Raw genomic sequence first — 12,508 nt, forward strand, 5'->3', positions numbered from 1 at the left:
GATAACCATTAGTAAATCTTGGGGAAGGTTGTTCATCCGGTATAAACACCCAAACTCGGACCTTCTTCTGGCTGATGGCAGACATGTCGACACCTTCTCGACATCGATCAGGAAGTCAAGCCATATTCAAGCGACCCTCATGAAGCCGTTTGCCCCGGACACTAGAGGCAACTGCATACGCCGTCTTCACTCCATGGCGAGCTCCATATGCCTTGTTCTTAAAAGCTTTTCCCGACTCGTGGACCAAATCGATCTTGCTCAAGTGCCCTCTGTCTCTTCCACCAACTGCAGGTTCATCGGACGTCGACAGGGGAGATGTTCCTACTCTCGTACCCCTCAAATATATCTTCTCATCCCCATAGAAGGACATGGCCGCCAATTCCCACGACGTGACCGAACGTAATACCAACCGCTGCTCGTTGTAAGTCGGCAAAATCTGTCTCACGATCAGTGCTTGCACGGTCCAATGGTCTGACAATAGAAGTAGGAACACGATAGTTCGCAACACTCGAAATATCCCAGACGATTTGGGAATATCACGATTGACCGGCCGCTGTTCAAAGTCAAGCAAGGTTAGAGCATACGTGAAAGACGAAGCAACCTTCACCGTACGTGTGGGAACAGGATCGATATCAGCCCCCGATAGACACTGCGTGGGCTGTGTAACACTTCCGCAAGAAGCATAAGCTCTTCATACTTCATCTTCGCACACGCATGATCGCTCACAAAAAGGCCTCAACCGGCCGTCGACGTCGCGAAATGTACAGATCATGATCACAGCATCACCGTGGCGTCGCCCATCGCCCAACAACATCCACCCTTCCAACTTTCATGATGGCCACCAGTCGGACTGCCAGTCGGACTGCCAGTCGGACTGCCAGGAAGGCCCATCCCATCCCAACAGACACCTCAATTGTTTAACTTGACAAACCCTCGCGGAGCTCCACTCCTCGGTACATCCCTACCGAGCCTGGCTGCTGCTGCGCCTCTGCTCCGCGGAGATATCAAGATGTAAAACGAGATAACGGTCAAGATTCGCCCCTTGAGAGGCGAAAAGAAGGGAAGAGCTAATGCGAGGTTATATGAATGTTCGCACGACCTCAAGGGTTGTAAGGCTGCTTTGCTCGAGCTCGGAGGTTCCAAGGAGTTTGAGGAACTGGCTAGATCGAGAGCAGATAAGTGGATAATGCTTTTATTGAAGTGTTTAGAACAGGGGTAGCCATAAACACAGAACGCTCAAATGCAACTCTTTTCTATCGTCCTCTCCAGATCCCCTCTAGATCTCCCTCACGCCCCCCGTCTATCCATACGACTTTGAATCACACGTAAACGGATCCCTCACCGACCCACTATTATACTGCTCAACAATATCCTTCACACTAGCATAAGTCCCACATCCCACACACGCAACCCCAATCAAAAAACACCCCCCATTAACCACACTCAACCCCAAATTCCTCCAGCCCCTATACCACTTCCCCTCCTTAATCAACATAAACCAAAACAACGCCGGGAAGTAAAACGTGAAGCCCGAGATGAAGAGGGAAGACATGATACCCAAGAGGTCTGAGAAGAATGGGATCGCTTCGGCGATGATGAAGGCGAGGATGATTTGGGCGAGGAGGAGGAGGATCCAGATTGTCCAACCGCGTGGGGTTGATATGTAGCGGATTGTGGAGTTGGGGAAGGCGCGGGAGATGATGTACCGCCCCGCTACGGTTGCGTTGATTGAACCCGAGATAAAGATGACAGGCAGCGCGATTCCGAAAGCGATACGGGAGACTGTTGACCCAGCCGAGAGCAACGCAGGCGAAGCGACACCAGACCCGACGAAAGCGTAAACGAGAGCGCCGGTGACGGTGTAAATCACGATCTCGATCACACCGAGTGCCCAGATTGATTTGACGTAGTCTTTTGGTGTATGGAGCTCTGACATGAACGAAAACTGACACACGGCGAAACTGTAGGCAAAGATAATATTCGTCACAGCCAAGAAGGCTGACGAGAAGGATATATCGTCCGGAGGCCATACGGACCAGTCGACGGCTGGGAGTCCACCGACTTGGGATGTGGCTTCGATGCCTGTTGCGATGATGGTGATCCCGATTGCGCAGATAATCGATGCGAAATCGATGTACCCCAAAATCGCAAACTCCGTGAACGTCGGCGGTATAGCCAGCAAAAACAAAACAACAGCAGATACGACACCCCAAACCAACGCACAAACCCCCTCCCTCTCAACAATCCTCACAAACGCAATCGTCCCCGTAAGTGCATGCGAACCCAACAACAACACAAGCTGACACACAAACATAAACCCTGTCAACTCATACCCGAACCGGCCCCAAATGAGGCGCACGGCGTCTGCGTAGTGGTCGATGTGTGGGTATTTGAGTTTGACTTGGCCGACGACGTAGGAGGTGTAGATTGCGATTAGGCCGATTCCGATACTTAGAATTACACCAGCGACCATGCCTACTGTTGCGAATGCCTGCGGAATGGATAAGGACCCCAATGCAATCGCCTCGACGATTAGGCAAATCGTTAAACGGACCCAGCCTAGGCGGCGGAATTTGTCATGGTATTGGCCGTCGTCGATGGGTTTGAGGGATGATTCGCCTTCGGAGGCGATTTCGCCGGTTGCGTAGGCGGGGACGGAGTCCATGACGGTACTGGTCCCGGCTTCCTCGAATTTGGGCATTTTGAGGGGGTCGTGGTTGGTTGTGTTGGCTGCGGTTGTTCCTAATTCGAAGTCGATGGCCTCATTGAGGTGAGGAGCCGACATCTTGCAATGTCTACAATTGACCAACACTCGAGGTGGAGCAGCTGCTGGTGTAAGTAAGAGCTCGAGGAAAAGAAGTGATAGGCCTAGGATCGGACTAGCCCGAGAGTCTCCGTATGTAGCAATTTAGTGCGAGCGGATCCCAGACTAGATCACGTCGCTTATGGATCCGGGAGTTGGCTGTTGGGGAGATACGACTTGAGCCGTTTTTCTATCAAGGAGGACAAGGGAGGGAGGAGGGGGATGTCGAGGGTAACTTTTTTTTTTTCTCCGGGTTTGCTGCAGATGGGTTCATGGTCGCGCTTCCGAGATGAGCCTTGAGACACTTGCATGATCAGTCAAATGAGCCGAGAGAGCCAGCGGGAAGAGGCAGGCAAAAAGAAAACCTGTACTACCTCCTCGGTTGACACGAATTGGAAGGCCCCGTCTGAAGGAAACATGAACCAAGCGCCCGTAAAACTTATGGTCGAAGTGAATGAATATGAATTCCACTCATGCTCGTGAGGTGGCCCAGGCCGAAGATGCTCATTGTCAATCTGGCCACCCTGATCTCACACCGTCCTCGAGAGTTGAAATTGATGGAAACCTGGTTACTCTCAGATTCGTGGCAAACTTCCAATCCGGAGAAGGATGTGGCCGAGAACACATGAGTTCATGCCTGCGTCTTCAGTGGCAATGTCCGGGCTCTGAATTAACACCTGAAGCTTGTCAGTCAATCACGGCCAAGCTGGAAGAGGCGTCCGTCAAACTCACTCAAGAGGCCGGTCATCGTGTCATAAGTTCGAGATCGACATATTCGCCCGGAACGGATCAGAATGCTATGCTTGCGAAGAAGGATGCCAGAACCGTTTTCTTGCAGTACGAAAGTGCACATGAAGCCATGTTAGCCTTGCAAAATTTCACCAGGCAATATGTTCAATGTTCATTCCCGGTTTCGTATCCGAAAATGAGTAACATCTATGTCAGGGTACATAGCTGCGAGTGTCCGAATAGTGCCCTGTCGGGAAAGGCAGGGACTTACCAGCTTCTGACCAGGCGCCCCTACCATCTCCTACGTCTGGACAGAAGGCAGACGAGAGTGACCAATCAACTGCGCAGCTTGACATATGTCCTGAATCTGTCGAGTATGTTGCAACTGCTCACGACGTCACCGGTACACCACTACCAGCCAGGCCTGATTATATTCCGACGACGATGGATCAGATGACGTGGGCAGAATCAAGTATGTTTCAGACAGCCCCGACGAGTCTTGCTGACCACAGGAGTGTCGACTGTCATGAGTACGATGAAGGAGCTTCGAGATACCATACATACCTTGACGACTGTAAGATCTAAGTTGGCGAACGCGGGCGTATGACATCGTGAGGAAGAATATCTAAGGTAGCTAGAGCAGCTGCAAATGCCAGTGGTATTTATATTGAATAACTATCTGGCTATATGAATACGTGTACGAGCCCATGTTCAGAGACGCAAAGAACTATCTGGGGTATCGTAAAGATTCATAAGGAATTGCAAGTGAACGTGATATACCGCGAGAAAGTCATAGCCCTATTCAAATCAAAGTAACGCAACCTCCAGCAAAAGCCCAAACCATATCCTTACTGAAGCCCGGTACCAGAAGTCCCCCAAAACCTTCACTCCCCTCACATCACCACACAAGGCGGACAACACCAACCCCCACCCCCCCTCTTCTTAACCCTCAAATTCCCCGCCTGCCCAACCGCCTCAACAACCCTAATCCTCTGCTCCCCACCCCCCTCACTCCACCAATTCAACACCTGCCTCTCGCGATCAACTTCATACCGCCCCGAACTGATCTCGACACGCGCATGTTCGCTAAATTGGAGTTCGGGAAAGAAAATCTCGGTTGGGGCGGTGATTGTGGGGTCGGCGGTAAATGCGAACTCGAATGTGCGGGCGCGGAGGTCGAAGGACCAGGTGCAGGAGGTTCCGGCCGTCGCGATGGGTGCTGGTCGGACGAATGCGCGGAGGGCGCGGGCACCGTCGTTGTACCCCTCGTTATCATCCGCGAACCGTGACCTCAACGGTTTCTTCAACGCAATATCCGAAGAATCCCCCTCCGAATCAGTACTAGCTGGACTCTCCAATCCACTCTCCGTCCTCCTCTTCCTCGAAATCGAGGTAGCGGGCGTCTCACGGTCTACCATATCATCCCGACTCCACAAACTCAAATCTTCTCGATTCCAGTTATCACCCCACTCGTGCACATTACTCGGACTATACTGCCACAGCGTATAATTCATTCCGCTCCCCTCGAGCGCGTAATGATTCGCGTCCATCGCGCCCAACTGGGATGAAAAGTCTCCGGTTTTGTAGGCGTAGCAGGCGTCCATATCATACGGAATCCCAATCTCGGACATGAAGCACGGGATGGGGCCCATATTCTCCAATCCCTCTCTTCGGATCATGTTTAATTGGTCTTTGAGGCAGTTCCTACTATATCGTTAGTGAGCGTCCATACAGACAACGACCTACGACAACGAGTCATGAACTTACCTTACAGCTTTCTCACCGACCCTAATCGCAAAAACCGGACTCGAGTATTTCCCTCTCATAATCCCCATGACATCAACATTAAACCTCGGATTCCAATGGCGGTTCATCAATGTCAAGCCGTCGTAGTAGTGCGGGGTATAAACTAACCGATCCACCGCTTCGGGGGTATTGATGAAATGTGGTGGAGGAGCCATGACGGGTGGTTGGCAAAATAGGATAGCCGAACGATGCTCAGCCCGGATCCCACCCGCATAGACTTTAAAATGTTCTCGGAAATAAGTCTCGAGGAAGGAGTCTGTGGTGATTTCCTCACCCTTGGGTGTATAGCGGAAGTATTGTGGCTTCACGAGTTGGTTCGTGGTCCTATCCCACACTCCGTGCTGAGCCCAGAGACACGTACCCATCTCCCATCTTTCGTCACGCTTCCAGCCGTATTTCACGTCTGCTTTTGCGACTTCTTCTGGGCTTAGCCATGCGCGTAGGCCTTTGGGGTCAACTGTCTTCACACCCGTCTTCTTCGGCCCGAAGCCGCCAAAGTCGTAGACGTCCACCGTGCAGGGAATTCCCATTCCCAATAACATAGCTTGAAATTGAGTCGGTACGGTTCCTTTGCGGAGTTCCTGACTCTTCGGGATAATACCCAGATTCTCGTGGGAAATGAGTGCCAGGTTCGGTTCATTGAGCGTTTCCCACCCGATGACTGGGTCATCGGCTAACCCCGCCTCCACAATTCGACCAGCGAAGTGGGACATGGCATTCGTGAAATACGTCTGCAGATAATCTTGGATATTCATCCCGTTGACATTCGCATGAGGCGCGAAATCTCGGCCAGCGAAGAAGAGGGTGAACATTGTCGCAGCGGCTAGGCGGTGGTAATTCGTGCTCCAAATCATTTTTTCGAAGTTGTGTTTGTCGTCGGATTCGGAGTGGATTAACGCTGCTTCTGTGACGTGGAAGTGCCGGGCGTTAAGGCCGGCGAGAAGGAGTGTCCAGAATGGCGCACCCGAACCACCGGAGAATCGAGACCAGACGTCTTGGTGTGGGTCCATGATAACGTGCATATTGTGTTCCCGACATTTTTTGAGGATTTGGAGGGTGTAGTCGATGAATTCTTCGTCGTATTTCCCACTGTCAGTTCTCTGATTAGCAACTGTAGTGCAACACAGACTATTAGGAGGGACGTACGGTCCAGCATGTTCGACAGCCTCCCAGGTAATGACATAGCGAACAACATTGTATCCCCAACTCTTTAACCTCAATAAATGCTCATCTGCTTCATCTAGCGGGAAGGGTCTCCCAATAAAGGAGCAAGTGTCTGCTGATTCGTAAAAGTCGTCGGATAGATGCGAAGGGAGGTCAGGCCGTCCAGGCTGTTTGGTGTCGCCGGAAAGATTGACACCGCGAAGAAGAACGGTTCTTCCGGTCTCGTCTTTGAAATTTACGCCGTCTATGTTGAGCATTGGGATGTATGCTGCTTTGTTAGTGAAAGGGTGAATGAATGCTGTTCTTGGTGTTCTTCGTTCACGTTAAGCTTTGCGATACGTGAATCGGAGCTAATGTGAGTGAATGCAGCACGGTCGTCATGGTTGCACTAATCCATTTCTGGTAGAGAGAAGGTGCGGTAACGTAGACCGCGACGAAAAGTATACTCTCGAGGAAATACACCCGTGATCCGTCTCTTGCGCCTGAGGACGAGGTCATTTGAGTACAGCGTAACGAGCATAACGAAAAGAGCGACTGAAGTTACGTGAACCATGTCGACAAAGACCGCTCTCAAACAAGCAAGAGAACAGATCGGAAAGAAGGATTTCGCAGAAGCGGTCAAGTCATGTCGACGAATCCTCGATTTCGAACCAGATAACTACAATGCGTGCGTACCTTTGGCGGTCATCTTCAAGCGCCTGCTGACACTTCGCACAGGAATGTATTCCTCGGTCTGAGTTTGATGAACCTCGGTCAATTGGATGAAGCAGAGACAGTATATAAAGCTGCAGTCGAGAAGGAGGCTGGGCAAGTACTGGCTTGGCAGGTATGTTTGAAAGTTAATTTGGCCTTCCCTTGGGATGACGACTAATTCAAGCATACAGGGTCTCTGGAACCTCTACGAGAAGAAACAGAACGTCGAAGAATACATTCGGACATCCGAGAAATTGATGACAATGTTCATGGAAAGGTGTGATCCCCTCGACGAGTATTGGTGTAACATCTGCTGACCGACGCCTATCATACAGTGACGACCGCGACAAATGCGCACAAACACACGAGAAACTCGCAGCGTTTATCAAAGAACACGGCTCAACCCTGCAGCGCGTCCAGGTCCACTCCCTCATCCTCCCATCATCACCATACTACACTTTCCTGGAAGGTCGAGTATTTCAGCCAAGCCTAACCCTGACGAGGATAGTGGAGCTCTTGGAACCATGGGAGTCCGACACAATCAAACGCGAAATCGCAAAACGCCGCAGCAGACTCGGCGCAAACATCTCCAAAATCAACGGCGAGGTCCGTCTCGAAGTTTTCGCACAAAGCAAGTTGGACGAATACTACCTACAACTCATTGATTGGACCGACGAAGACGAGATTCGTCGCGCGACTGAAGTTAAGGTTTTTGATCGGGCGTATCAGGTGTTGTTGGTGTTACCCGCGGGTGGACAGAAAGATGAGAAGAGAGCGCAGGTTGCGGATATGGCGAGGGGGATGGTCATCCTTCATGCCCCCGTTGAGCTCGCATGGATGATCCACCTCGAGTGGGCTGACGTAAGCGACATCTCCCAGTTCGACGTCAATGTTCTTCGTGAGTTCGTGGCGCTGTTCCCGGGTAACGGCCTATCAAAGACGATCGACGCATACCTGACCTCCGAGTTATCCCCTTTCCCTCCCGTCCCAGTCGTGGAAGGCGAGGAACCCCGACCACAGCTGAGCTCGGAGGATATCCTCGACGCGATGCTCGACGCCATCGCCGACGCGCCCAAATCGCCGCTCGCGAGTAGGTTGTTGGCAGCATACTACCTCCACCTCAAAGACTACCAATCCGCATCCGAAACCGCCCGGTCAGCGATGGAGTCCGCTAATCAACTCTCATCCGAAACCGGAATTTCACTGGCAAACACCCAGACAGCATTGATGCTGGTGTTAGGATTATCTTACGTGTATTACCAAACACCCAAGAACCATCCACAGGCAAAAATGTTATTCGAGAAAGTCTTGGGTGCGTATCCGGATTGTGTTCCGGCTCTTATTGGGTTAGGACATATCCAGCGCGAAGCAGGCGCGGTTGGGGAGGCATTGGATCTCATGCGTCAAGCTGTGGGGGTGGATGAGTCGTATATTGAGGCGAGGATGGAGGCTTCGTGGTGTGAGGTACTGCTGGAGAATTATGAAGAAGGACTGAGCGGGTTGAGGTATTGTTTGGAGCAGTTGGAGGATGAGTCGGATTCTGCTGTGACGAGGGAACGGAAGGGTGAATGCCACTGGCGCATCGGACACGGGATTTGGCTTTCGAAGCCGGAGGAGAGGGGGGAGAGGGATGGGGCTTACGCGAGCTTCATTACTGCGTTGAGGAAGAATCCGAATTATGCGCCTGCGTATACGTCTTTGGGTGTATTTTACGCTGATGTGGTGGGCGATGAGGATCGTGCGCTCCGATGTTTCCAGAAAGCGTTCGAGCTCGATGCGGGGGAAGTCGACGCAGCTGAACGACTCGCCTCAGGCTTCGCCGAGGTTCGGGACTGGGAACTCGTCGAAGTCGTCGCACGACGTGTCGTCAGCTCTAACCAGAAACAGAGTTGGCCACAACGCGCCCTCGGTGTCGTCGAGCTCAATAAACGAAACTACAATAAAGCTATTGGACATTTCCAGCAGGCGTTGAGGGGGGATGTTGGAGATGTCAATTCGTGGGTTGGGTTGGGTGAGGCGTATTCGTCTTCTGGACGGTATGTTGCGGCGAGTAAGGCGTTTAAGAGGGCTGAGCAGCTTGATCCGGGGAATTGGTTCGCAAAGTACCTCTTTGCGAACGTGGAGAAGGAGATGGGGAATTACGAGGAAGCCGCTGGTGCGTTCGGTGCAGTCCTTGAGACGAGACCGGGTGAGTTCGGGGTCCTTGTTTCGTTGGCTGAGACGCTCGTTGCGTGGGCTTGGGAGTTGATCCAGAACGGGTTCTTTGCGAGGGCGGCGGAGTGTGCGGTGAAGGCTTTGGAGACTGTGCGGAGTGTGGAGGAAGAGAAGAGGGTGGGGAGTGTGGGGTTGTGGAAGGTCGTTGGTGATGCTTGTAATGTGTTTATGCAGGTGCAGAGTCATGCGGATGCTTTCCCTTTGGCGCTGTTGAAGGAGCTGTTTGAGGTGAAGGAGGTTGATGCTGAGGAGGTGATCGATGGGGTTGCGGAGTTGAGTTTGGAGGAGGTCGGTGATGTTGAGAAGGCGATGAGAGCTAGCGTCGCAGCTTTCAAGCGCAATGTCAAGGGAACCGCTGGAGATCGCTACGCCCATTCTGCTGCATGGTATAACCTCGGATGGGCAGAGCACCGTCTTGCTACTCACCTCGGTGTCCCGGCATCCAGGGACAGCCCCGCCGTCGAGGCCTTCAAGCATGCCATCAAGGGCGAGGCTAAGAACGAGAGCTACTGGAACGCGTTCGGTATCGTTCTGGGTGAGGTCAGTCCCAGTATCGCACAGCATGCGTTTATTCGGGCATTGCACCTCAACCCCAAGTCTGCCACGATCTGGACGAACCTCGGTACGCTGTACCTTATCCAGGATGACTTGGAGCTCGCAAACGAAGTGTATTCGAGAGCACAGTCGATTGATCCCGAATACGTCCAGGCATGGGTCGGCCAAGCTTTCGTGGCCATGGCCCTCGCCGAAGAAGACGAAGCTCGCGATCTCTTCGAACACGCCGTCGAAATCAGCGGTGCGAGCTTCATGACCGCAAACTACCACTTCGGCACAACCGTCTGGGCCCAACTCGCTGCTGGAAAGAAGGGAGTCCGTGGTCTCACTTCTCCCATCTTTGCTCTGCAAAAGTTCGTTGAGCAGAAACCGTTTGATGCGTATGCGCTGCAGTTACAGGCGCATTTGCTTGAGCGTGCGGGTGATTATGTTAGGGCTAGTGAGAGATTGCGGAAGGCATGCGAGATCTTGGAGGCTGAGTATGAGCAGACTGAGGATGCGGGTGTGTTGAAGAGGTTCGTTGGGTGTAAAGCTGATCTCGGAAGGTGTCTGCTCGCGGTTAAGGAGTATGAGGCAGCCGTTGAGGAATGCACCACCGCTCTCGACCTCAGTGCTAACGACGAGAAGACGTATGAGAAGGCTAGGTTGAGTGCGCATCTGTCTGCGGGATTGGGGCAGTATTGTTTGGGTGCGCTGCAAGATTCGTTGGCCATGTTCCAGCAAGCCCTCACGGAGGCGAACGGTGACCCAGACGTCGTTGTCCTACTTTCGAAAGTGTTGTGGGCGATTGGAGGAGAGGAGGAACGCGAGGTTGCTCGCTCCCAGCTCTTCGAGAGTATCGAGGCGTATCCTGAGCATCTCGGTTCTGTTCTCCTCCTCGGTACCACGGCTCTTGTCGATGGGAACGAGGATGTCCGGGATGCCGTGCTAGCTGAGTTGCAGGATGACAAGTTCTCTGCTGATCGACGGAAGAAGCTGGATCCCAAGTATGATGTGGAGAAGTTCCTGGCGGCTGTTGCTGTCACTCAAGGCAAAGACCCGAAGAGTATCTGGATGAATGCGTTACATGTTAACCCCGGTAGCACCAAATTGTGGAATCATCTCGCGAAAACCGTGCCTGGAGATGACGGCGCGAAGATCAGGGAAGCAGCGAAGAATGTCGCGGAGAAGGAAATTGCTGTTAAGGGTGAGGAGTTGGCTACGGCGTACGAAGCTGCTGGGGAGATTCAGAGGGGAATTTGGGTTGCCCCGTGGATGCATGTGTAGAATAGAAGACAAAGTAGAGCGTGAGGGAATTGCCAAAAAGAGAGAGTTATTGCATACAAAAGCCACAAAGCAAAAGATCACAGATCGCGAGCCAGAGTCGACGGGTCTACTCCTTGTACACAACGCACTCGCTCTTTTTGCCCTTGACCAACAAGCTGAGCAAGTCAGGACGCGAGTAGTGCCCACAAGGGTCGGCCATGTTCTTCGCGCTATCAATATCAGTCAAGTCGATTTCAGCACAGACAAGCCCCTCCTGTCCAGCAGGAAGCCTCTGCACCATCGGCCTCCCATCCGGCCCAAAGATCATACTGAACCCACCACCCGGAACCTGCATCTGCTCAACATGATCAATCCCCAACGTCTTCGCCCCGTCCACACTAACAACTTGGCTGGCCAACAACACGAACGCCTGCCCCTCAATCGCGAAAAACTGACTCGCGACATAATTCGCCTCCTGCGTCTCATGATAACTCAAAACCCCGCCTTCCTTCCAGAAAAACATGGGTGGCCATGCCGCGACGTGGATTTGGGTGTTTTGGGAGTATGTGTGGTAACGGAGGAGGGGTTGGAGGTGTTCCCAGCAGTTGAGGGCGGAGAGGTTGCCGAAGGGGGTTGGGATGGTGGTTTTGAGGGAGTCGGCTTGGCCGTCGCCCCACATGGAGCGTTCGACGTGGGTTGGCTTGAGCTTGCGGCGGTGGTGGATGATGGTGCCGGTGGGGTCGATGAAGACCTGGGCCATGTAGAGGGAGCCCTTGTCGCGCTCGGAGAATCCGAGAACGACGTAGATCCCGGCTTCCTTGACAGCAGCGAGGATGGTACGCATCTCGTCAGAGTCGATGGCGAGGGAGTTTGCGATGTACTTTTTGATATCGGGTTTGTTTTCGCCGACGGAGCGAGTGAAGATGAACCTATTCCCACTGATTGTCAGTCACACAATTGATCAAGGAGAGGGGGGGGGAAGGGTGATGTACCACGGGTATCCGGGGATGAAAACCTCGGGGAAACCGAGGATGTCGGCACCCTCCGCCGCGGCATCAGCGATGAGACTGGTGACCTTCTTGACTCCGCCTTGGAGATCGAGCCAAGCGGGCTCGGCCTGGACTGCGGCGACTTTGGTCTTCTTCACCATCATTGAGGTTTTTGTAGTGGTAGTGGTAGTGGTTGTAGTAGTGTTGTTCGATCTGTTGATGAGGATCAGAGAGAGGAGGACAACGGTCCCTTCTTATACTCTATGAGTATCCCGACGAGAACGCTTTGTAAGCATCCCGTTATCTCCAC

At 52.7% G+C, this 12,508-nt stretch overlaps 5 protein-coding genes across 5 annotated transcripts; 2 read left to right on the top strand and 3 right to left on the bottom strand.

Moving 5' to 3' along the window:
- Positions 1-1,208: 1,208 nt before the first annotated feature.
- SAICODRAFT_30712 (uncharacterized protein) lies at positions 1,209-3,050 on the bottom strand. Its single transcript, XM_019167743.1, has one exon. The coding sequence runs from the start codon at positions 2,783-2,785 to the stop codon at positions 1,301-1,303; it is 1,485 nt and encodes a 494-aa protein (XP_019023725.1). The 5' UTR covers positions 2,786-3,050; the 3' UTR covers positions 1,209-1,300.
- Positions 3,051-3,131: 81 nt separating this feature from the next.
- On the top strand, positions 3,132-4,192 carry SAICODRAFT_30713 (uncharacterized protein). Its single transcript, XM_019167744.1, has one exon. It carries the CDS (start codon positions 3,264-3,266, stop codon positions 3,987-3,989), a length of 726 nt encoding a protein of 241 aa, XP_019023726.1. The 5' UTR covers positions 3,132-3,263; the 3' UTR covers positions 3,990-4,192.
- A 233-nt stretch (positions 4,193-4,425) lies between these two features.
- Positions 4,426-6,759, bottom strand: SAICODRAFT_8041 (PHO system negative regulator; the record flags this gene model as incomplete). The annotated part of the gene is made up of 3 exons (XM_019171202.1): positions 4,426-5,239; positions 5,300-6,427; positions 6,485-6,759. The coding sequence occupies 3 exons, from the start codon at positions 6,757-6,759 to the stop codon at positions 4,426-4,428; spliced, it is 2,217 nt and encodes a 738-aa protein (XP_019023727.1).
- Positions 6,760-6,988: 229 nt separating this feature from the next.
- On the top strand, positions 6,989-11,625 carry SAICODRAFT_19789 (TPR-like protein). Its single transcript, XM_019166159.1, has 4 exons — positions 6,989-7,169; positions 7,220-7,328; positions 7,387-7,472; positions 7,531-11,625. Exons 1-4 carry the CDS (start codon positions 7,054-7,056, stop codon positions 11,228-11,230), a joined length of 4,011 nt encoding a protein of 1,336 aa, XP_019023728.1. The 5' UTR covers positions 6,989-7,053; the 3' UTR covers positions 11,231-11,625.
- SAICODRAFT_58003 (putative nitrilase) lies at positions 11,337-12,359 on the bottom strand (the record flags this gene model as incomplete). Its single annotated transcript, XM_019169573.1, has 2 exons — positions 11,337-12,138; positions 12,202-12,359. The coding sequence occupies 2 exons, from the start codon at positions 12,357-12,359 to the stop codon at positions 11,337-11,339; spliced, it is 960 nt and encodes a 319-aa protein (XP_019023729.1).
- Positions 12,360-12,508: the final 149 nt, after the last annotated feature.

Source organism: Saitoella complicata (assembly GCF_001661265.1).
Source record: "Saitoella complicata NRRL Y-17804 unplaced genomic scaffold SAICOscaffold_14, whole genome shotgun sequence".
NCBI classification, from domain to species: Eukaryota; Fungi; Ascomycota; class Saitoellomycetes; order Saitoellales; family Saitoellaceae; genus Saitoella; species Saitoella complicata.

Excerpts from the sequence above, each read along its gene's own strand:
- SAICODRAFT_30712 (XM_019167743.1), bottom strand. The coding sequence starts at position 2,785 with ATGTCGGCTCCTCACCTCAATGAGGCCATCGACTTCGAATTAGGAACA.
- SAICODRAFT_30713 (XM_019167744.1), top strand. The coding sequence starts at position 3,264 with ATGAATTCCACTCATGCTCGTGAGGTGGCCCAGGCCGAAGATGCTCAT.
- SAICODRAFT_19789 (XM_019166159.1), top strand. The coding sequence starts at position 7,054 with ATGTCGACAAAGACCGCTCTCAAACAAGCAAGAGAACAGATCGGAAAG. Across the intron at positions 7,329-7,386 it reads GGCAAGTACTGGCTTGGCAG|GGTCTCTGGAACCTCTACGA; the intron begins GTATGTTTGAAA and ends TCAAGCATACAG. Across the intron at positions 7,473-7,530 it reads ATGACAATGTTCATGGAAAG|TGACGACCGCGACAAATGCG; the intron begins GTGTGATCCCCT and ends CCTATCATACAG.